The sequence below is a fragment of the Pongo abelii genome, chromosome 9, assembly GCF_028885655.2.
Source record: "Pongo abelii isolate AG06213 chromosome 9, NHGRI_mPonAbe1-v2.0_pri, whole genome shotgun sequence".
Lineage (NCBI taxonomy): Eukaryota > Metazoa > Chordata > Mammalia > Primates > Hominidae > Pongo > Pongo abelii.
The window spans coordinates 85,394,249-85,418,745 of NC_071994.2; the positions used below are offsets into that span (position 1 = coordinate 85,394,249).

At 39.1% G+C, this 24,497-nt stretch overlaps 1 protein-coding gene across 7 annotated transcripts in view; it reads left to right on the forward strand.

Moving 5' to 3' along the window:
- Positions 1 to 24,497, forward strand: part of ANKRD42 (ankyrin repeat domain 42) — a 73,964-nt gene that overhangs the window by 39,568 nt on the left and 9,899 nt on the right. For 5 of the 7 annotated variants that reach the window (NM_001159783.1, XM_024254705.3, XM_054523973.2 and 2 more), the window contains 4 exon segments: positions 2,852 to 2,957; positions 7,220 to 7,395; positions 18,067 to 18,193; positions 20,634 to 20,778. In NM_001159783.1, coding sequence (NP_001153255.1) covers positions 2,852 to 2,957; positions 7,220 to 7,395; positions 18,067 to 18,193; positions 20,634 to 20,778 — 554 coding nt within the window. 7 annotated transcript variants of the gene reach the window in all.

The window sequence follows — 24,497 nt, forward strand, 5'->3', positions numbered from 1 at the left end:
TTTTGTATTGTTTTGTTCATTTTAATTTCGTTTATTTCTGCTCTGATCTTTGTTGTTTCTTTTCTTTTACTAATTTTGTATTTGGCTTGCTCTTGGTTTTCTTGTTAAGATGCATCATTAGATTTTGTTTTGTTTTGTTTTGTTTTTGAGATGGAGTCTCACTGCGTCACTCATGCTGGAGTGCAGTGGTGCCATCTTGGCTCATTGCAACCTCCACCTTCCGGGTTCAAGCAATTCTCCTGACTCAGCCTCCCAAGTGGCTGGGATTACAGGCATGTGCCATCATGCCTGACTGATTTTTGTATTTTTAGTAGAGACAGGGTTTCACCATGTTGGTCAGGCTGTTCTCGACCTCTTGACCTCAGATGATCCACCTGCTTTGGCCTCCCAAAGTGCTGGGATTACAGGCATGAGCCACAGTGTCCGGCCTCATTAGATTTTTTATGTGAAGTTTTTTCTCTTTTTTGATGTAGGCACTTATAACTACAATATTTCCTCTTAGTACTGCTTTTGCTGTATCTCATAGGTTTTTGTATGTTGTGTTTCCATTATCATGTGTTTCAAGAAATTTTTCAGCTTCCTTCTTAATTTTTTCATTGATCCTCCAGTCATTCAGAAGTACGTTAAGACATTAGCCCTTTCTTGGGTACCATCTATATGTTTATACTGTACTAAAATTGGTCATATAAAAGTTGACATCTGTTTATAATTTAATTAATGTTTCTCACATTTTATCAGACTGCTTTTTTCCTTTAGTTTTAATTTCATTTAGTAGATAAGCAGTGGTATTTATTATTGAGGCATTCTTTTTAGTTATTTATTAATTGTTTAGATCTATGACTTCCCCTTTTTAAACTTGGTCTTAAATCTTAATTATTTCAAGTCATTTCTTAAAAATTTCTAACAGCTATATAATTTTATCTTGTTCCTTTTAAAACATTGGTCAAATTAGTCACATATCCTAATCAATATTCAATAAAAATCTTGGGTAAAATTCTCTTATTGCATTTCATTGTAGATACATTACTTAACCTCCCTCCCTCCTGTTTTTAAACATTTCTCATGTGATAAAATGAAATGTTGGGCTAAATTCATTCTGTCTTGTAAAATTCAGCATTATCCATGCTCATAAATATGATTTTGTGACTCTTAATGACAGAAAAGATCAATGTGTTGCCATTTTTTTCTAAAGTGGGGTTATTAATAGAGGTCTGAGAAATCCTGAAGTTTCTGTGTTAGTGGGTTCTGGATAGGCTGTAGGAGAGAGAGAAGCCCCAGACTCTGCGGAAGCCAGCTTGTAATTTGGCAGATGGCTCTGAGGCAGAGGACAACAGAACAAGAGTTCTTAGAGACTTGCCAGCTGGGTTGTAGAACTGTAGTGATAGGGTTGTTTAGTCCCTTAATATTGCTCTGTGTCCTCTCTGTTGCCAGTAATGGAGGTGGGTTCGCTTTTTAAAGCACCAAATTAATACCCAAAGTTCCTGCTCTTTGATTCATTTTGCAAGGTCATGTATACATATTCAGCACCAACCATGTGCCCGTACTGTGAGCCAGAATGAGATCTGGACCTTACTGTTAAAGAGTTACATAATTATACCATAAAAGAACTAGAGATTTCTTTTAAGATAGGATGCAATTAATGGCCAAAAATAATTAGGTTGTTAAAATACATGTCATAGGAATTTGGGAATAGGAATTGAGGGATGGAAGAAGTTGCTAAGGATCAAATTATTGAGGAACTATTCATAGAGATTTGGTAATAATACCTGATGTATATATACTACTTAATAGAGTGAAAAGCTCTTATTACATTTAATACTTATTGCAGTTTTATAAAGCAGCAGTGTGCTTTGCTTATAAAATAATCGTCTATGTAAAAGATGAGGAAATTGATGTTTAGAGAAGTCAGGTGGCTTGACTGAGGTTAGATATATAGCTAGTAAGAGCAGAGCTAAGATTTCATTTTTTAAATGTATTCATTCACTCATCAACTCTTTAGACATTGATTGAGGGTCTATAAGTTGCAGCCACTTGCTATCTTCTGGGGATATGAAGATTACAGCCCTGTCCTCACATCTTATTGTTTAATAGACCTAAACTCAAGTCCTTCTTTTAAGTCTATTCAGTTTGTTTTCTTCAGCTTCCTTGAGTTTCAAGATGGGTGAAGAAGAATAGTTACAGGTTAAATGAGCACGTTGTTGAGTGATTGGCTTTAGGTGGGAAGACACATAAGCAGAGTTGTGAAGGTGAAAATAAAGACAGCATGTGTTATGAGGTGACGATCTGGACAAAGGTGGCAAACAGTTTAGGTAATCAAGTGTGGCTTTACAGGCCTATAAATTTTGAGTTGTAAGAATCAGAAGCATACATATATATCATACATCTATCATATAAATCTATGCTGAAGCAAGACTTTTTGAAGTCTGTGTAGGTCCTTATGGTTAGAATGTGTTCACTTTCTTGTGAAATACAAGATTGGTTAGGAGCTATTTATAGCAGGAGATAAGCACTGGATAGTATTAGAAAAGCCTGGATTCTAGTTTCAAACTACTTTTTACTAGCTGTGTGATTTTAAATAAATGCATAAATAACCTTTTTGAGTTTCAGCTTTTATATCCGTATGTAAAATTATCTATATGGGGCCTGAGCACAGTTGATTAAATGTTTGTCTAATGAGTCAGTAAGTGAAATAGAGAAAATAATATTTGCCCAACGTACTTTTGCCAGTTACTGCAAGGATCAATACTTAAGTAAGTACTCTATAATGGTACTGTCCAAAATTTTAGAAAATTGTTACTAATAACTAACTTTTTTGTGTGTAATTCCTGTTCTTTTTCCTTTTTTTGAACAGCTGCTGGACAAGGCCACATAGAGTGTTTGCAGTGGTTAATTAAAATGGGAGCAGACAGTAATATTACCAACAAAGCAGGGGAGAGACCCAGTGATGTGGCAAAGAGGTATAAATCTCTGTCTTCTTTACTTCTTTCTTTTGTCTTTAAAGTTTTGCATATACTTTTTTGGACTCAAAAATCTCTGAAGATTTAATGGAATTTTAGAGGACTCAATCAAATACAGATGGAATGACAATTTTCAAGCTGAATTTACAGCTGCCATTATATCAGCTTTTGTTTTTCAAGCAGTAATTCTCAACTGGGAGGTAATATTTTCCCCTTTCCTCATGGGAGGGGTCTTTGGAAATGTTGGGGAAGGTTGTCACAGTGACCAGAGACCTTCACCAACTGGAGGTCAGTTCTAAGAATGCTAAATGTTCTGCAGTGCTCAGAACAGTAATGCACGATTTGTCCCATCCAAATGCCTGTAGCATTCCCTGTTAAGAAATGCTGTGTGATAAAAATAAATAGTCAACATTAATAATAGAAAAACAAGTGACATGGATTTTGAAACATATTTTGCAGTTTACATCCGAATTAAATATAGCATGTATTTTTAAACCTAGCCAGCTCATTCAGGTTAGATTCTCAAGAAATATTTACTCCATCTGTTTGTTCATTCGGTTGTTCTTTCATTCAGCTTCCCATATACTTACCATGTTCCAAGTTCTGTGATTAGTGGTAGAAATACAAAGGGGAGAAAACACAGTCATCACCCTCAAGGAGTTTACAGTATTGTGGAGAGACAAATATGCAAATAAAATTCTTATTAATTCTGATCGTTATATGGTATTACATGGTATGTGTAAGGTACACTAAGAATATAGAAAAAAGTCTTTCTTTTTGAAAGTTGTAAGGGAGAAACTTTAATACAGAGGATGGTAAAAGTTATGAAGGAAACTGCATGAGGACAGAATTTAGATAGAGGACAAAGAAAAAAACTTTTTTTTTTTTTTTTTTTTTTTGAGGAAGCAACATTTATGTTGACCCTTGTAAGCATAAGTGTAAATGTAAGGAGGAGTTATAAGATAACACCTTATATGTTTGAAGAACTGCATGTGGATTAGAAGGCTGGAATCTAAACTAGGATTGTGGGCTAGCAATGGCAGATGAGGCTTGACAGTATGCTCTTGTCCAATCATTTGCTAAGTTGCCATGCAACTTTTGTTTGTGAGCTCATGTTCCCTAAAATTTTGTTTATGGAATTTCTTTGATGCCTTGGAGTGTGGTTTTGTTGTACCATATACCTGGGATCATTATCAGCTCAAGGCTATTTTATTGGTTTAAAACGGCTGTATCAAGGTATAATTGACATACAATAAAATGCATATATTTGTACAGTACAACTGATGAGTTTTGATATATGCATATCCTGTGAAACCGTTGCCACAATTAAGATAGTGAACATATTCATCACCCTCAAAGTCTCCTGCCACTTTATAACCTGTCTCCCTTTGACTGCTTCCCAGTGTGCCCAAGTAAACGCTGATCTCCTTCCTGTCACTGTGGATTAGTTTGCATTTCCTAGAGTTTTATATAAATGGAATCACACAATATATATTTATGTCTGGCTTCTTTCACTCAACATTAATTATTTTGAGATTCATCTATGTGTATTAGCAGTTCATTTCCTTCTTACAGCTGAGTAGAATTCCATAGTATTCCATAATTCAATTATCCACTCACAGGTTGAAGGACATCTTGATTGTAGTTCATTTCCTTCTAACAGCTGAGTAGAATTCCATAGCATTCCATAATTCGATTATCCACTCACAGGTTGAAGGGCATCTTGATTGTATCATTTTTTGGTGGTTATGAATAAAGCTGCTGTAAATGTTACTATACCGGTTTTTGTGTTAACATGTTTTCAATCCTTTGGTAAGTCTATGAGTAGGATTGCTGGGCCATATGCCAAGTGTATGTTTAACTTTATAAGAAACTGCTGAAGTGCCTTCCAAAGTGGCCATACAGATTTGCATTTCTAGGGGCTGGGTGCAGTGGCTCACACCTGTAATCCCAGCACTTTGGGAGGCCAAGGCAGTGGATCACTTGAGGTGAAGAGTTCGAGACCAGTCTGGCCAACATGGTGAAACCCTGTCTCTACTAAAAAAGAAAAATTCAGGCCGGGCATGGTGGCTCACGCCTGTAATCCCAGCACTTTGGGAGGCCGAGGTGGGTGGATCACCTGAGGTCAGGAGTTCGAGATCAGCCTGACCAACATGGAGAAACCCCGTGTCTACTAAAAATACAAAATTAGCTAAGTGTGGTGGCGCTTGCCTGTAATCCCAGCTACTCAGGAGGTTGAGGCAGGAGAATTGCTTGAACCTGGGAGGTAGAGGTTGCCGTGAGCCGAGATTGTACCATTGCACTCCAGCCTGGGCAACAAGAGCGAAACTCTGTCTCCAACAACAACAAAAAAAAATTCAAAAAATTAGCCGAGTGTGGTGGCGTGCACCTGTAGTCCCAGCTATTACTCGGGAGGCAGAGGCAGGAGAATTGCTTGAAGCTGGTAGGTGGAGGTTGTGGTGAGCCTAGATCGCACCACAGCACTCCAACCTGGGCGACTGAGCTAGACCCTCAAAAAAAAAAAATTTGCGTTTCTGTCAGCAATGGATGTCAATTTCTGTTGTTCCACATTCTCACCATCATTGGTATTGTCAGGGTCTTTTTTTAATTCTAGTAATGAAATAAGTATGTAGTGGTAGCTCATTGTGGTTTTAATTTGCATTTTCTAATGAAAAATGATTTTGAGCATCTTTTAAATATACATACTTGCCATATGTATATTTTCTTTGATGAAATGATTATTCCGATCTTTTGCCCACTTTAAAAAATTGAATTGTTTTCTTGATGTTGAGTTTTAAAGTTTCTTTGTATATTCTGGATACTAGTTCTTTTTCAGATATATATTTTGCAAAGATTTCCCTTTTTTACCAGTTGTATCTTGTTTTTTCATTCTCTTAATGTCTTTGAAGAGCAAAATTTCTTACTAATTTATCCTTTTATGGATTATGATTTTGGTGTCATATCTAAAGAAGTCTGATTAACACAAAGTCATAAAAATTTTCTTTTATGTTTTCTTTTAGAAGTTAGTGTTAGCTTTTATATTGAGGTCTGTGATCATTTTGAGTTAATTTTTATATGTAATATGAAGTATGACTCCAAGTTCTTTTTTTGCATATGGATATCCAGTTCTAGACTATTTGTTTAAAAGACTATCCTTTCTCCACTGCCTTTGTGCCTTTGTCAGATCAGTTCTCGATGTATGTGTGGGCTTAATTCTGAACTATTTTATCCATTGATCTATTTGTATATTTTTGTATCAGCATCAGATAGGTGATTGAATACTATGGGTGTATCTGAAGTTTTCCATAATTTCTGGTCCACATTTTTTTCTCATGCACCAAAATGGTTGGTGTGGGTGTAGTGTTATTTTAGACATAACTTCGAATCTAGCATAAGATAAGCACTCAGTAAATGACAGCTGTTAAATTACAACCTAGTAGTAGAGTTAATGAATTCTATAAACCTTACAACTTCTTGCATATGTTTATTACTATGTCTTTAATGATTTGCAGTATCTGGTAGGAGGTAATGTGTGTGGTTATGTAAGTATGAGAAAATAGGATTTAAGGTTTTTATGTTTAGCGAGTAATTCTTCAAGTTGTAAGAAAATATATTAAAAATTCCAGTTAGCAAAATTGTGGAAAAATATGCAAGTTGCATACAATCACAACAACAACTCCGAAACCAAGAGTACATTACTGGAACCTTCATAGAGATGCAGGAAAGATTAAGGAGAATTAGAAAACATGAATGGAAAGGTCATTATTTTTTCATTAAATTTCAAAGCCATACCAAATGCTTTGGCTTGAGGAAGGGTGAAGATAGAGGGGGCTAGAGCTATATTAATAGCCCTAAAACTGGAATGAAAATGAATTCTATAATCTAAATTAGGCCAAGAAAAGGCAATAACTAACTGTAGGTAATCAAGGAGGGTGGTTCTGGGCCTTCTATTCAGTTGAGTAGCTCTGCTTGAGAGCATACTACATATTCCTTTGATATTGGATCTCTATTCCCAGTGTATTTTTGCCAATAAAAATTATGGAATCAGTGTTTAATATGAATAATTGTCCATAGTGCCAAGTAACTGAGTTTCTTACATAGTTGAATATATGTCAAATTGTCACTGACCTTCAGATTTTGGCTCCTTGGCTGGTGAGTGGATTGATGGCAGGGTGTACAGAGTGTAATTCCCTAAGTTAAGTGCAAGCTGCAGTTTCAGTTTGAAGAAGATTGTGGATCTGGTTATTGATTCTTCTCTACAGGTTTGCCCATTTGGCAGCAGTGAAGCTGTTAGAGGAGCTACAGAAATATGATATAGATGATGAAAATGAAATTGATGAAAATGATGTGAAATATTTTATAAGACATGGTGTTGAGGGAAGCACTGATGCCAAGGATGATTTATGTCTGAGTGACTTGGATAAAACAGATGCCAGAAGTAAGTATGCTGCCTCTGTTGTGATTTATCCTTTCAGAAATACCACAGCCACTTTTTACCACAAATTTGGAAACTATTCTAAAGACAAATACTGCCTACAAAGTAAAATAATTTGATATTTTTGGAGGAACCAGAACTAATATAAGTTTTTGTACTAGGGTTGTTGGACATATAAAAAGTATAAGACATAATCTCTGTCCCTCAGGGGGTGGAAAGTTATATAAGAAAATACTTATGTATTTTCTTCAGTGGATCAAGGAAACAGGGAAAGAGACATCTGAAGGATTTCCATGGTTAGTTGGCAAATGATTGTTATAGATAATAATAGCAACAAATATTTGTTGTCTGCTATGTGCCAGACACTGTTGTAGTTATTGAAGTAATGGTGAACAATACAAAGGAACTTCATTCGAATGGTGGTAGTCAGGAGGGAGGGCGATAAATAATTGATAAGAAAATAGATATATAAAGTAAATAGAGTAGAGTGGTGCTATAGATAAGAAAGTCATGGGGGGAGGAGCCAAGATGGCCGAATAGGAACAGCTCTGGTCTACAGCTCCCAGCGTGAGCGACGCAGAAGACGGGTGATTTCTGCGTTTCCATCTGAGGTACCGTGTTCATCTCACCAGGGAGTGCCAGACAGTGGGCGCAGGTCAGTGGGTGAGTGCACCGTGCGCCAGCCGAAGCAGGGGCAAGGCATTGCCTCACTCAGGAAGCGCAAGGGGTCAGGGAGTTCCCTTTCCAGGGGTGACAGACAGCACCTGGAAAATCGGGTCACTCCCACCCGAATACTGTGCTTTTCCAACGGGCTTAGGAAACGGTGCACCAGGAGATTATAGCCCGCACCTGGCTGAGAGGGTCCTACGCCCACGGAGTCTCGCTGATTGCTAGCACAGCAGTCTGAGATCAAACAGCAAGGGGGCAGCGAGGCTGGGGGAGGGGCGCCCGCCATTGCCCAGGCTCGCTTAGGTAAACAAAGCAGCCCTGAAGCTCGAACTGGGTGGAGCCCACCAGAGCTCAAGGAGGCCTGCCTGCCTCTGTAGGCTCCACCTCTGGGGGCAGGGCACAGACAAACAAAAAGACAGCAGTAACCTCTGCAGACTTAAATGTCCCTGTCTGACAGCTTTGAGGAGAGCAGTGGTTCTCCCAGCACGCAGCTGGAGATCTGAGAACGGGCAGACTGCCTCCTCAAGTGGGTCCCTGACCCCTGACCCCCGAGCAGCCTAACTGGGAGGCACCCCCCAGCAGGGGCAGACTGACACATCACACGGCCGGCCAGGTACTCCAACAGACCTGCAGCTGAGGGTCCTGTCTGTTAGAAGGAAAACTAACAAACAGAAAGGACATCCACACCAAAAACCCATCTGTACATCACCATCATCAAAGACCAAAAGTAGATAAAACCACAAAGATGGGGAAAAAACAGAGCAGAAAAACTGGAAACTCTAAAAAGCAGAGCGCCTCTCCTCCTCCAAAGGAACGCAGTTCCTCACCAGCAACAGAACAAAGCTGGATGGAGAATGACTTTGACGAGCTGAGAGAAGAAGGCTTCAGACGATCAAATTACTCCGAGCTATGGGAGGATATTCAAACCAAAGGCAAAGAAGTTGAAAACTTTGAAAAAAAATTAGAAGAATGTATAACTAGAATAACCAATACAGAGAAGTGCTTAAAGGAGCTGATGGAGCTGAAAACCAAGGCTTGAGAACTATGTGAAGAATGCAGAAGCCTCAGGAGCCGATGCGATCAAATGGAAGAAAGGGTATCAGCCCTGGAAGATGAAATGAATGAAATGAAGTGAGAAGGGAAGCTTAGAGAAAAAAGAATAAAAAGAAACGAGCAAAGCCTCCAAGAAATGTGGGACTATGTGAAAAGACCAAATCTACGTCTGATTGGTGTACCTGAAAGTGACGGGGAGAATGGAAACAAGTTGGAAAACACTCTGCAGGATATTATCCAGGAGAACTTCCCCAATCTAGCAAGGCAGGCCAACATTCGGATTCAGGAAATACAGAGAACGTCCTAAGATACTCCTCGAGAAGAGCAACTCCAAGACACGTAATTGTCAGATTCACCAAAGTTGAAATGAAGGAAAAAATGTTAAGGGCAGCCAGAGAGAAAGGTCGGGTTACCCTCAAAGGGAAGCCCATCAGACTAACAGCGGATCTCTCGGCAGAAACCCTACAAGCCAGAAGAGAGTGGGGGCTAATATTCAACATTCTTAAAGAAAAGAATTTTCAATCCAGAATTTCATATCCAGCCAAACTAAGCTTCATAAGTGAAGGAGAAATAAAATACTTTACAGACAAGCAAATGCTGAGAGATTTTGTCACCACCAGGCCTGCCCTAAAAGAGCTCCTGAAGGAAGCGCTAAACATGGAAAGGCACAACCGCTACCAGCCGCTGCAAAGTCATGCCAAAATATAAAGACCATCAAGACTAGGAAGAGACTGCATCAACTAATGAGCAAAATAACCAGCTAACATCATAATGACAGGATCAAATTCACACATAACAATATTAACTTTAAATGTAAATGGACTAAATGCTCCAATTAAAAGACACAGACTGGCAAATTGGATAAAGACTCAAGACCCATCAGTGTGCTGTATTCAGGAAACCCATCTCACATGCAGAGACACACATAGGCTCAAAATAAAAGGATGGAGGAAGATCTACCAAGCAAATGGAAAACAAAAAAAAGGAGGGGTTGCAATCCTAGTCTCTGATAAAACGGACTTTAAACCAACAAAGATCAAAAGAGACAAAGAAGGCCATTACATAATGGTAAAGGGATCAATTCAACAAGAAGAGCTAACTATCCTAAATATATATGCACCCAATACAGGAGCACCCAGATTCATAAAGGAAGTCCTGAGTGACCTACAAAGAGACTCCCACACATTAATAATGGAAGACTTTAACACCCCACTGTCAACATTAGACAGATCAATGAGACAGAAAGTCAACAAAGATACCCAGGAATTGAACTCAGCTCTGCACCAAGTGGACCTAATAGACATCTACAGAACTCTCCACCCCAAATCAACAGAATATACATTTTTTTCAGCACCACACCACACCTATTCCAAAATTGACCACATACTTGGAAGTAAAGCTCTCCTCAGTAAATGTAAAAGAACAGAAATTATAACAAACTCTCTCAGATCACAATGCAATCAAGCTAGAACTCAGGATTAAGAATCTCACTCAAAACCGCTCAACTACATGGAAACTGAACAACCTGCTCCTGAATGACTACTGGGTACATAACAAAATGAAGGCAGAAATAAAGATGTTCTTTGAAACCAACGAGAACAAAGACACAACATACCAGAATCTCTGGGATGCATTCAAAGCAGTGTGTAGAGGGAAATTTATAGCACTAAATGCCCACAAGAGAAAGCAGGAAAGATCCAAAATTGACACCCTAACATCACAATTAAAAGAACTAGAAAAGCAAGAGCAAACACATTCAAAAGCTAGCAGAAGGCAAGAAATAACTAAAATCAGAGCAGAACTGAAGGAAATAGAGACACAAAAAACCCTTCAAAAAATTAATGAATCCAGGAGCTGGTTTTTTGAAAGGATCAACAAAATTGATAGACTGCTAGCAAGATTAATAAAGAAAAAAAGAGAGAAGAATCAAATAGATGCAATAAAAAATAAAGGGGATATCACCACCGATCCCACAGAAATACAAACTACCATCAGAGAATACTACAAACACCTCTACGCAAATAAACTAGAAAATCTAGAAGAAATGGATAATTTCCTCAACACATACACCCTCCCAAGACTAAACCAGGAAGAAGTTGAATCTCTGAATAGACCAATAACAGGAGCTGAAATTGTGGCAATAATCAATAGCTCACCAACCAAAAAAAGTCCAGGACCAGATGGATTCACAGCCGAATTCTACCAGAGGTACAAGGAAGAACTGGTACCATTCCTTCTGAAACTATTCCAGTCAATAGAAAAAGAGGGAATCCTCCCTAACTCATTTTATGAGGCCAGCATCATCCTGATACCAAAGCCAGGCAGAGACACAACCAAAAAAGAGAATTTTAGACCAATATCCTTGATGAACATTGATGCAAAAATCCTCAGTAAAATACTGGCAAACCGAATCCAGCAGCACATCAAAAAGCTTATCCACCATGATCAAGTGGGCTTCGTCCCTGGGATGCAAGGCTGGTTCAATATATGCAAATCAATAAATGTAATCCAGCATATAAACAGAACCAAAGACAAAAACCACATGATTATCTCAATAGATGCAGAAAAGGCCTTTGACAAAATTCAACAACCCTTCATGCTAAAAACTCTCAATAAATTAGGTATTGATGGGACGTATCTCAAAATAATGAGAGCTATCTATGACAAACCCACAGCCAATATCATACTGAATGGGCAAAAACTGGAAGCATTCCCTTTGAAAACTGGCACAAGACAGGGATGCCCTCTCTCACCACTTCTATTCAACATAGTGTTGGAAGTTCTGGCCAGGGCAATTAGGCAGGAGAAGGAAATAAAGGGTATTCAATTAGGAAAAGAGGAAGTCAAATTGTCCCTGTTTGCAGATGACATGATTGTATATCTAGAAAACCGCATCGTCTCAGCCCAAAACTCCTTCAGCTGATAAGCAACTTCAGCAAAGTCTCAGGATACAAAGTCAATGTACAAAAATCACAAGCATTCTTATACACCAATAACAGACAAACAGAGAGCCAAATCATGAGTGAACTCCCATTCACAATTGCTTCAAAGACAATAAAATACCTAGGAATCCAACTTACAAGGGATGTGAAGGACGTCTTCAAGGAGAACTGCAAACCACTGCTCGAGGAAATAAAAGAGGATACAAACAAATGGAAGAACATTCCATGCTCATGGGTAGGAAGAATCAATATCGTGAAAATGGCCATACTGCCCAAGGTAATTTATAGATTCAATGCCATCCCCATCAAGCTACCAATGACTTTCTTCACAGAATTGGAAAAAACTAAAGTTCATATGGAACCAGAAAAGAGCCCGCATCGCCAAGTCAATCCTAAGCCAAAAGAACAAAGCTGAAGGCATCACACTACCTGACTTCAAACTATACTACAAGGCTACAGTAACCAAAACAGCATGGTACTGGTACCAAAACAGAGATATAGATCAATGGAACAGAACAGAGCCCTCAGAAATAACGCCACATATCTACAACTATCTGATCTTTGACAAACCTGAGAAAAACAAGCAATGGGGAAAGGATTCCCTATTTAATAAATGGTGCTGGGAAAACTGGCTAGCCATATGTAGAAAGCTGAAACTGGATCCCTTCCTTACACCTTATACAAAAATCAATTCAAGATGAGTTAAAGACTTAAACGTTAGACCTAAAACCATAAAAACCTTAGAAGAAAACCTAGGCATTACCATTCAGGACATAGGCACGTGCAAGGACTTCATGTCTAAAACACCAAAAGCAATGGCAACAAAAGCCAAAATTGACAAATGGGATCTAATTAAACTAAAGAGCTTCTGCACAGCAAAAGAAACTACCATCAGAGTGAACAGGCAACCTACAAAATGGGAGAAAATATTCGCAACCTACTCATCTGACAAAGGGCTAATATCCAGAATCTACAATGAACTCCAACAAATTTACAAGAAAAAAACAAACAACCCCATCAAAAAGTGGGCAAAGGACATGAACAGACACTTCTCAAAAGAAGACATTTATGCAGCCGAAAAACACATGAAAAAATACTCACCATCACTGGCCATCAGAGAAATGCAAATCAGAACCACAATGAGATACCATCTCACACCAGTTAGAATGGCAATCATTAAAAAGTCAGGAAACAACAGGTGCTGGAGAGGATGTGGAGAAATAGGAACACTTTTACACTGTTGGTGGGACTGTAAACTAGTTCAACCCTTGTGGAAGTCAGTGTGGCGATTCTTCAGGGATCTAGAACTAGAAATTCCATTTGACCCAGCCATCCCATTACTGGGTATATACCCAAAGGACTATAAATCATGCTGCTATAAAGACACATGCACACGTATGTTTATTGCGGCATTATTCACAATAGCAAAGACTTGGAACCAACCCAAATGTCCAACAATGATAGACTGGATTAAGAAAATGTGGCACATATACACCATGGAATACTATGCAGCCATAAAAAATGATGAGTTCATGTCCTTTGTAGGGACATGGATGAAAGTGGAAATCATCATTCTCAGTAAACTATCTCAAGAACAAAAAACCAAACACCGCATATTCTCACTCATAGGTGGGAATTGAACAATGAGAACACATGGACACAGGAAGGGGAACATCACACTTTGGGGACTGTTGTGGGGTGGGGGTAGGGGGGAGGGATAGCATTGGGAGATATACCTAATGCTAGATGACGAGTTGGTGGGTACAGCACACCAGCATGTCACATGTATACATATGTAGCTAACCTGCACATTGCGCACATGTACCCTAAAACCTAAAGTATAATAAAATAAATAAATAAATAAATAAAAGAAAAAAAATAAAATAAAAGTAAAAAAAAAGAAAGTCATTAGGCCTCTCTGAAGTGGTGATGTTTGAGTGATGAGAATGAGTCATATTAAGATCTTGGAAGAACGTGCCAGCAGAGGGAGCAGTGCGCGTAAAGGTCATTATGTAGCATTGAGAATGGTCAGTGTGGCTTGAGTAGAATCCCTAAGGAAGTGGCGACAGATTGGTTTGAAAGGTAAGCAGGGACCCAGTCAGATCATGTAGGGCCTAATAAGGATTTTAGATTTAGATTTTTGTTTGTTCATTTTTCCCCTTTTTTCATTACAAAATCTCAGCATATAGATTTTATTTTAAATAGAAGGCCATTGTTGGGATTCAAGGTGGGGAATGATGTGATCTGATTCATATTTAAAAACAGTATCACTCTACCTGTTGGGTGGGTGATAGACTGGGAGGTGGAAAAGAGCATAGCATTTCAGATGGGGTATGAATTAGGTGGGAAGAGAACATACTCCACCTAACAATATAAGGTTGGATGAAGTTCCTGATATAATTATATCCTCATGCCAAGGATACTAAATTAGAATTGTACAAGAGCAGATGTAGAATATCTGCACAGATTTCCTGGGTTCCTAGAGTTCCTGATGTAGGCCTGTAACTACCAGTGATATTGGACATCTCCATTCTTGTTGTGCCTCCGCCTTTTCATACTAGAGGCTTTCATCACCATTTAAGAAGAGCTTACATTAACATTCTGTGTATTCCCTTTAAGCAATATTTATATATATATCCTGGTTCTTGAAAAAAATCAGCATCAGTAAGATCATACTTTGTTGGGAAGATAGAGTGAAAGCCAAGCCAAGATCTTGTTTGCCTTGACTGTTTTTGCCTCCAGATTTCCGGTGTTGTCTAAAGCCCATTTTCCTTCATAGGGCAAGAGTGGAAGCAGGGAAATAAGTTAGGGGGCTGTGGCTATAGTTCAGGAGAGAGTTGTTTATGGCTTGGACTGGAGTGGAGATGATGGGGATAATAAGAAGTGAGATTTGGATGTATTTAGAAGAGAGAAAGATGATAGGATTTGCTGATAGATGTGGCTGTGAGGTGTTAGAAAAAGAGGGTAATCAAGGATGACAGATTTCTGGCCTGGGGAATTCGGTGAATGGTAGTAAGTTTTTTTTGTTTTTTGTTTTTTTGTTTTTTGTTTTTTTAGACGGAGTCTCAGTCTGTCATCAGGCTGGAGTGCAGTGGCACGATCTTGGCTCACTGCAACCTCCGCCTCCCGGGTTCAAGCGGTTCTCCTGCCTCAGCCTCTCGAGTAGCGGTGACTACAGGCATGTGCCACCACGGCCAGCTAATGTTTGAATTTTTAGTAGAGATGGGTTTCACCATGTTGGTCAGGCTGGTCTTGAATTCCTGACCTTGTGATCCACCCGTCTTGGCCTCCCGAAGTGCTGGGATTACAGGCGTGAGCCACTGTGCCCGGCCGCACCACATTTTCTTTATCCAGTCTTCTGTTGATGGGCATTTAGGTTGATTCCATGTTTTTGCTATGTGAATAGTGCTATGATGAACATGTGTGCATGTGTCTTTATAGTTTGAATATAGTGTGAATATAGTATGATATATATTCCTTTGGGTACATACCGGTAGTGGGGTTGCTGGGTTATGTGTTAATTCTGTTTTGAGTTCTTTGAGAAATCGCCAAACTGCTTTCCACAATGGTTGAACTAATTTACACTCCTACCAGCAGTGTATAAATGTTCTTTTCTCCACAATCTCCCCAGCATCTGTTGTTTTTTGACTTTTTAATAATAGCCATTCTGACTGATGTGAGATGGCATTTCATTGTGGTTTTGATTTGCATTTCTCTAATGATTCCTGATGTTGAGCATTTTTTCGTAATCTTGTTGTCCATGTGTATGTGTTCTTTTGAAACGCATTTCTTCTCTGTGAGGATTAAAATGTGTAAGGTACTTAGTGTAGTGTCTCGACATCACAGACACTGCATAAATACATGATTTTTATTGTTTTCATTGGAAATTTCCTCTTTTGTTGAATTGAAATCTTTCTTCCTGGAGCTAATTCCAATTAATCTTAGTTCTTACCTCTGAGGACCCCATAGAACAGGCTTTACGAAACATAGACTTTCAAATATTAAGGAAATTATTATATAAGCTAAATACTCACTGCTCTTTCAGTCTTTTCTGACATTTTTTATCTTAATCTCCTCTACCTTCTTACTAGTGGTTATGGTGTTCCCAAACCTGTCTGCCCTTGAGAATTGTCTGAGGAGACATTTTTATTTATTTATTTATTTATTTTGAGACTGAGTCTCGCTCTTGCCCAGGCTGGAGTGCAGTGGTGCAATCTCGGCTCACTGCAAGCTCTGCCTCCCGGGTTCACGCCATTCTCCTCCCTCAGCCTCCCCTCCCGAGTAGCTGGGACTACAGGCACCTGCTACCACGCCCGGCTAATTTTGTTTTGTATTTTTAGTAGAGATGGGGTTTTACCATGTTAGCCAGGATGGTCTCGATCTCCTGACCTCGTGATCTGCCTACCTTGGCCTCCCAAAGTGCTGGGATTACAGGCGTGAGCCACCACACCTGGCCGCCGTTTTTTTTTTTTTTTTTTTTTTTGAGACAGTATCACTCTGTCGCCCAGGCTGGAGTGCAGTGGCACGACCTCGGCTCACTGCAACCTTCATCTCCTGGGCTCAAGTGGTACTCCTGCCTCAGTCTCCTGAGTAGCTGGATTACAGGCATGTGCCACCACATCCAGCTAATTTTTGTATTTTTAGTAGAGATGGGGTTTCACCATGTTGGCCATACTGGTCTTATCTCCCAACCTGAAGTGATCCGCCCGCCTTGGCTCCCAAAGTGCTGGGGTTATAGGCGTGAGCCATTGCTCCCGGCCGAGGACCTTTTATTAAGTACGTATTCTTGAACTTGTAGGTCTGGAATGGGGCTCAAGCACATACATTTTTGAAAAGCATCCCATTTGATTCAGGTGCATGCAGTTTAGAACCTGCAGCTCCAGCCTGTTGATAGATAAATCATTGGTATTAGGAACAAGAGGCTGTGATTTGCTAAGCTGGTCCTGTAAAGCAGAGTGTCTCAACTTCTGTACTCTTGACATTTTGGGCCAGATAATTATTTTGTTGAGGCAGGCTTTTCTGTGTGCACTGTGAGATGTTTAGTAGCATCCTGAGCCTTCACCTACTAGATGCCAGTAGCACCTCCCTGTCCCCCACTCTCAAGCTGTGACAAGCAAAACTTCTTCAGAGGTTGCCAAATGACCCTTGGGGGAGAAAATTACCCCAGATAGAGAACCACTGCCATAAAGGATGGAGAATTCATAGTTCTGATAGTTGGAGAATAGTTCAAAATATCTCTCGATATACTTCCTTCTCTTAATATTCTCTTGCATAGGTACTACAAGTGACCAATCACAAAACTTGTGGCTGGTACTTTAAAATCAAGCATATTTCAGTTTTTCTAATTTTCTGTTACATAGTAGATTGCACGTGGTCCTGTAATCCACCATTAGTCCTAAAACACTGCTAGTCTTTTTTTTTTTTTTTTTTTTTTTGAGACTGAGTCTTACTCTGTTGTCCAGGCTGGAGTGCAGTGGCGTGGTCTCGGCTCACTGCAATCTCTGCCTCCCAGTTCAAGTGATTTTCCTGCCTCACCCTCATGAGTAGCTGGGATTACAGTCACGTGCCACCACACCGGCTAATTTTTGTATTTTTAGTAGTGACGGGGTTTCGCCATGTTGGCCAGGCTGGTCTCGAACTCCTGACCTCAGGTGATCCACCCACCTCGGCCTCCCAAAGTGCTGGGATTACAGGCGTGAACCACCATGCCTGGTCAATACTGCTAGTCTTTTAAAACCTTCTTGTTCATAGCATTAATAGTCATAACAACCTGATACATGCTCCAGTAGCAGGGAAAGAATCCTCCATTTAGGTATTTCATTGCGTGCTCATTTTAGTATTCCATTACTGATATTTATCCTTCTTTGTATATACCAACTTTCCTCCACCCCCCTCTCCAAACCATATAGACACTAGTCTAGAGGAAGAATATGCTCAAGAAGACCAGCACCCAGTGGACACATGAGCTGTTATATGTCTAACTAGGTTCCTACTCAACTCTGTCTTGCAGTGAGAGCTTACAAGAAAATTGTAGAATTGAGACACCTCCTGGAAATTGCCGAGAGCAACTATAAACACTTGGGAGGCATAACAGAAGAAGATTTAAAGCAGAAGAAAGAACAGCTTGAGTCTGAAAAGTAATGTCCTTAAAACTTTTAGTCGAATAGTTATGGAATAGTCTCTCAATGTGAAATATTATTAATGTAAGTGATTTTTGAACAGAGTTTTTTTAAAAAAATTGCTTTATGTTTGTGCCAGAATGCAGTTTCATAACAGCTGAGATGGCAGTGTTTCTTCTAAATTCCACCCTGAGTGAGTTTTAATTCTTCTGTAGCATTTGTTCTCCACTTTGTGTTAAGTGCATTTTTTTGTTTGTTTGTTTTTGTTTTTTTTTGAGACTGAGTCTCGCTCTGTCGCCCAGGCTGGAGTACAATGGCATGATCTCAGCTCACTCCAACCTCTGCCTCCTGGGTTCAAGCAGTTCTCCCGCTTCAGTCTCCCAAGTAGCTGGGATTATTTTTTTATTTTTATTTTTTGTATTTTTAGTAGAGATAAAAGTTTCACCATGTTGGCCAGGCTGGTCTCAAATTCCTGGCCTCAAGTGATCCACCTGCCTCGGCCTCCCAAAGTGTTGGGATTACAGGCATGAGCCACTGCACCCCACTGTGTTAAATGCATCTTAAGACATTTATTCTTTGGGTACAAACTCCTGATCTTAGATATAGTTGTAAAGAAAAACTGGACAAGTATTGGCTTGAGGGATATCTTTTGATTTTTGTTGTTATCCATCAGTTAGACCAAACTCTCAATACAGTAAAACATATTTGTGTTTCTCTGTCCTGGGGATGATATTCCCTTCTATTTGCTGAACTTCTAGGCTTCCACAATTGACATTCTTCCTCTGTATCCCCAGTCTTAACCTTACTCACTTCTGTACCAGAACTACTACTGTATATTCTTAGATTGCCCTTCTGCGACCCAACCTAACATGCCTTGGGAATTCTGTTTCCCCTCACCATCCAGCGATAAGGTAGAAAAAAATCCTGGTTCAAATTACATCTCTTCTTGTCTGGATTATTGCCACATCCTCCTGATAGGTCTCCTACTTCCTGTCCCTCCCATCATATCCCCCACTCCCTTACCCTGTAGTCTATTCTCAACACAGTATCCAGAGTAATCATGTTAAAACAGGGTAACATATCATATCCATTGTAATCGTATTAAAACAGTATACAGAGCAATCATTAAAGGTCAGATTGTGCCATTTTTCTGCTCAGGGCCTCCAATGGCTTCCCATTTCACTCAGAGTAAAAGCCAAAGTCCTTACTATGATTTAAAAGGTCCTACTTACTTTTTACCTCTCTGACTCAAACTACTTTCCCTCTCCTTTTTCTTTTTTAGAAAGGGTCTCACTCTGTCACCCAGGCTGGAGTGCAGTGGTGTGAGTGATCACAGCTCACTGCAGCCTTGACTTCTTGGACTCAAGGGATCCCCCCACCTCAGTTTCCCAAGTAATGGGGACTATAGGCATGCATCACCATGCAGATAATTAAAAAAAAATTTTTTTTTGGTAGAGATGGGGGTCTCACTATGTTGCCCAGGCTGGTCTTGAACTCCTGGCTCAAGTGCTTTTTCTGCCTTGGCCTCCCAAAGTGCTGGGATTACAGGCGTGAACCACTGTGCCTGGCCTCTCTCTTTTTTTTTTTTTTTTTTTTTTGAGACAGAGTCTCACTCTGTCATCCACGCTGGAGAGTAGTTGCATGATCTCAGCTCACTGCATCCATGCCTCCTGGGTTCAAGTGATTCTCATGCGTCAGCTTCCCAAGTAGCTGGGATTACAGGTGTGTCCCACCACACCTGACTTTTTTTTTTTTTTCGTATTTTTAGTAGAGATAGGGTTACACTGTGTTGGCCAGGCTGGCCTCAACTTCCTGGCCTCAAGTGATCCACCTGCCTCGGCCTCCCAAAGTGCTGGGATTACAGGCGTGAGCCACCGCGCCTGGCCTCCCTTTTATTCTTTAAATGATTTTATCACATTGGCCTCTGTTTTTCTTGTACTTCATCAGGCATACTTCTACTTTAGGGCCTTTGCACTTGTTCCTTTTGTCTGGAATGCTTTTCCTCTGATGTCTACAGGGTTATCTCTCTTATTTCCTTCGGGGCTTGGCTTAGAAGCCCCCTTCTCAGTAAAGCCTTCCCTAGCCACTGTGTATGAAATGTTAAGCCCCTCTTCACAACATTTTATACTACTCTTTCCTGCTTTATTTTGTTTTCTCCTTTAGCACTTATTACCTTCCAACATACCGTATATTTTACTTATTTATTTTCCTTATTGTCTGCATATCTCTATTACTAAAGTAAGGTCCAGGAAGGCAGATTTTGGGCCTTTTGTTCACCACTGTATCCCCAGTACCTAGGTCAGTGCTCGTTCATAGTAGACCCTTAATACATATTTGTTGAATAAATGATTTCTTTGTTTTATTTGCCTTAAATACAATGCATGAATGCTTTCCACTAGTAAAAATAATTATTAGTTGGCATTGGTGATTGATTTTTAAAAAATTTTGTTTTTGATAGGACCATCAAAGAACTGCAGGGCCAGCTGGAATATGAACGACTACGTAGAGAAAAATTAGAATGTCAGCTTGATGAATATCGAGCAGAGGTTGATCAACTCAGGGAAACACTGGAAAAAATTCAAATCCCCAACTTTGTGGCTATGGTTGGTGTCCCTTTTAATACATTTATTTTTCTCAAGAAGTATATACAAGAGTGGCTAAGAATATAAGCTTTGGGCTGGGGCTGTTTGGACTAGAATCCTGGCTATAGTCTTTTTTGATTTGGGCTACTCATTTATCCTTTTTGTGCCTCAGCTATAAACTGGAGATGATAACTTATACTTTCTAGAGCTGATGACAGGATTAAAGGAATACACACACACACACACACACACGCACACACACACATACTATATGTAACTATAACTTTCTATATACATACACACATCTGTCTATTTATCTATTTATCTGTCTTCAAACAGCAGCCTAGTTTGTAAGTACTATTGTTAACATTGTACCATAGAAGGAGAAAATGTTTTCATAAGTAATCAATCAGAATTCTAAGACAGCTAGAGGATATGTATATTTTAATATTCTAAATAACCAAAATAAAGTGCTTTGAATGGAATTCATATTTTCTTTCCATAGGGAAGTTTCTTCATCAGTCATCATGGATGAATTAATTCTGTTTGAGTTTTGTGTCACCTCAAATCTGATCTATTAATATTATAGAGTCTTCCTGGCTTCTTTTTATTTTGCACAAACTAGTCATTGGTCTCTTTAATAACCACTTTAAAAATATTAAAATAATAAAACATGTTTGTTGTATAGTGTTAAAAACAAGATAGATGTTCCTTCTGACACTAAGTTCCACTCTCCAGAGGAAGCTATTGTTAACAATTTAGTACATACCATATTAGACAAAATTCTATTTATCTGCAAACATGTATGTGTATTTCTATGCATATGCAAATATAACCACTTCCTTAGTTTCTCTGGGTTTTGGTGTCTCACCAGTGGTTGATTTTCCAAGAAATATAATTAACTATAATAATTAATCTATGCTCTTCATTTTGCAACCCTCTTCTTGTACGACCTTTAGCACATGGGGAAAATTTAGTATCAGAGAGGCCAGCTGTACAGGCATGTGTTGGTTAGAGGGCTAGAGGACACAGCACCATTTATAACTTACTGCTTCCAATCAAATCTGTTACCTCTCCACCTTGTGGCAGGGACTCTGTGACTCCCAGTCTCCTCAAAAGTAGAAAGGTAAGTTGTTCTTTGTTTTTTCTTTTTTTGGACAGGGTCTTGCTCTTGTCACCCATACTTCAGTGTAGTGGTGCCATCATAGGGCACTGTAGCCTCAAACTCCCTAGGTTCAAGTGATCCTCTTGCCTCAGCCTCCCAAGTAGCTGGGACTGTAGGCATGCACCAACACACCTGGCCAATTAGTTGTTGTTTTTTTTTTTTTTTTTTTTTGTAAGGATGGGATCTTGCTTTGTTGCCAAGGCTAAGTTGTTGTTCTTCAGCTGCCTAGGTGAGACAGTCTTTTGGGGTGGTCACCCAAGCTGCACATTTTCTTTTGAGCCATTCCAAACTGTCTATTTTAGGAATGTTTCTGTCTTTTAGCTATTTAGAAATTCTCTTTGCTTACTCAGAAGCATCTGTTCTCAGGTTGGATCTGGTTTCATACTTCATAGTTTTGCTTCCCTAAAACTTCACTCTACCAACAATGTGTAGGCTTTCAGGAGAGCTGTCTCAAGGTCCCTGTGCTCAGAGTTCATTGTTTTTTGCATTCTTGCTTTAGGTTATACCTAATTTTTGCAAATGTCACTGAGCTTTCATGGCAGCTGCAACTCTGGCACTGCTTATTTTCACTTGCAAAAGCTTGAATCTCAGTTTCCTCGTCTTTAAAATGAGGAATAATAATATCTACCTCATGGGATTGTATTGATGTTAAATGGAATATTGTGTAGAAATCCTGAATTTGGTTTCTAGCACACAGAGGTATTCACTGTATAGTAGTAGTCATTGTATTATTTACTGCCTTTCTTTTTTTCCATTTTCTATATTACAGATTAATTGACATGGTCAGTGGATAAATAAATGTGTAGAGCCACATGCAGCTAAGGATAGGAAGAATTTATTTGGGAGTCTAATTATATATAATGTATAAGTAAAATGAACTTTTCATTCAGGAGTATAAATATGGAATCCTCAAGAAGCTCTGACTAAGTCTTTCTCCTGCCACCTTCTGGTCAGGACCTATGATTGCATACTATTGTACCTTAAGATCCTCAGCCCCCAACATAATCTGCAATAGTATAATTTTTACTGAGAAAAAAAATTCTTCGAATAGTTTCCTAGGATAGTTTGACATATATAAAGCACTTAAATGGTTTTTTGATAACAGCTGTTTTTATAGCACTTTCTCAGATATTATCTCATTTTAGTCTGCATCAACCCTATGAGGAGGTAGAATGATATATATATATTTTTGATCCTGTGTTATAAATGAGAGAACAGAGGCTCAGAGAAGTTGAGAGTCTTGTTAGAGCACACAGCTAGTATAAGGCAGGAGCAAACTCAGAATCTCTGTCTCCACATTATATTTTTATAATACTTCTGTGGAAATGACTATCAAATCCATACTTTAGTACTGTGTCGCCACTAGGGCTCCCCACCTGTATTTCCCACTGCTCATCAACTGGATATTTCTACCTGAAATTCCCGGTGGTGCTTGAATTAAAAAAAAAAACGTCCAGGACCAAGCTCAGTATCAAGACCAGATTCTCTTCCCTGTCTCTGCATTTAAATTAATGGCATCACTATTTTCTCAACTACCCAGTCTTGGACTCTTAATGATTAGCCATGTTTTCTCCTTTAGGTCATACAAAAAGTGAGTCCATCCTGTAGGTAGGAACATGCTCTCTACTTTCACTGCTTCCCTAGTTTAGGTTTCTATATCTTTCTATCTGAACTACTGTGATAGAATTTTGGTATTTACTCCTTCCCTATCCAAATCCATTTGACTCACAGTGGTCAGCTTGATTTTCTTGTCACTCCTTGGACTGAAAATCTTCCTAACCTGAATAAGTACTGATTCTTCAGTTTGACATTCAGCCCTAACCTACCTCATCAACCTTATTTTTGTCTATTCTCCTATATATATTAATAGCTTATTTTTTCTTAAGCTACCCTATGCTTTCCCATCATTAAGCCTTTGTTCAGTTTGTCCATATACCTTGAAAACTGCCTGTTGACTCTGTAAAATCCCCTAGGAACCGTCTCATTTATCACCCCTTTCCTAGTCTCCTTGGTCACACGTGATCTGTCCTTCCATCAAGCACCTTGTACTGGTCTGAGGGCTTCTTGTCATCTGTATCACAGCATGATTGGGCACTTACTTTACCCACAGTACTGAAAATCTAAGTTTTATAAGATCACTTAACTTATGTTAATAACATCATCTTGGTCATCATTAACAGGTTTTGAGTATGTTGGGCTTAGTGTTAAGACTTTATATTCAGCAGATACCATCTTCATTTTACAAATGAAGAAATCAACTCTCAGATAAAATAAACAATTTATAAAGTTACAAAGCTTGTTAGATGGCTAGCCATGATTTCAACCTGTCTAGCCCCAAGTCTATGCTTTTAACACCACTTGTTACTGCTGTTATAAACCCCTCACATTCCCTCTTTCTGCGCTTTTAAGAACATTTACTTTGAAAATTTTTCTTTAAAAACTTTTGATGATAGCTTTTTAATAGGGTTAATTTACTTATGAAAACTTAAAAATTGGTAAGAATTTTGTTAAAATGTTACACTGTAAGTTCAAACATATATTTCAAGATATGTCTTAAATTGGAAGTTGAGATGTT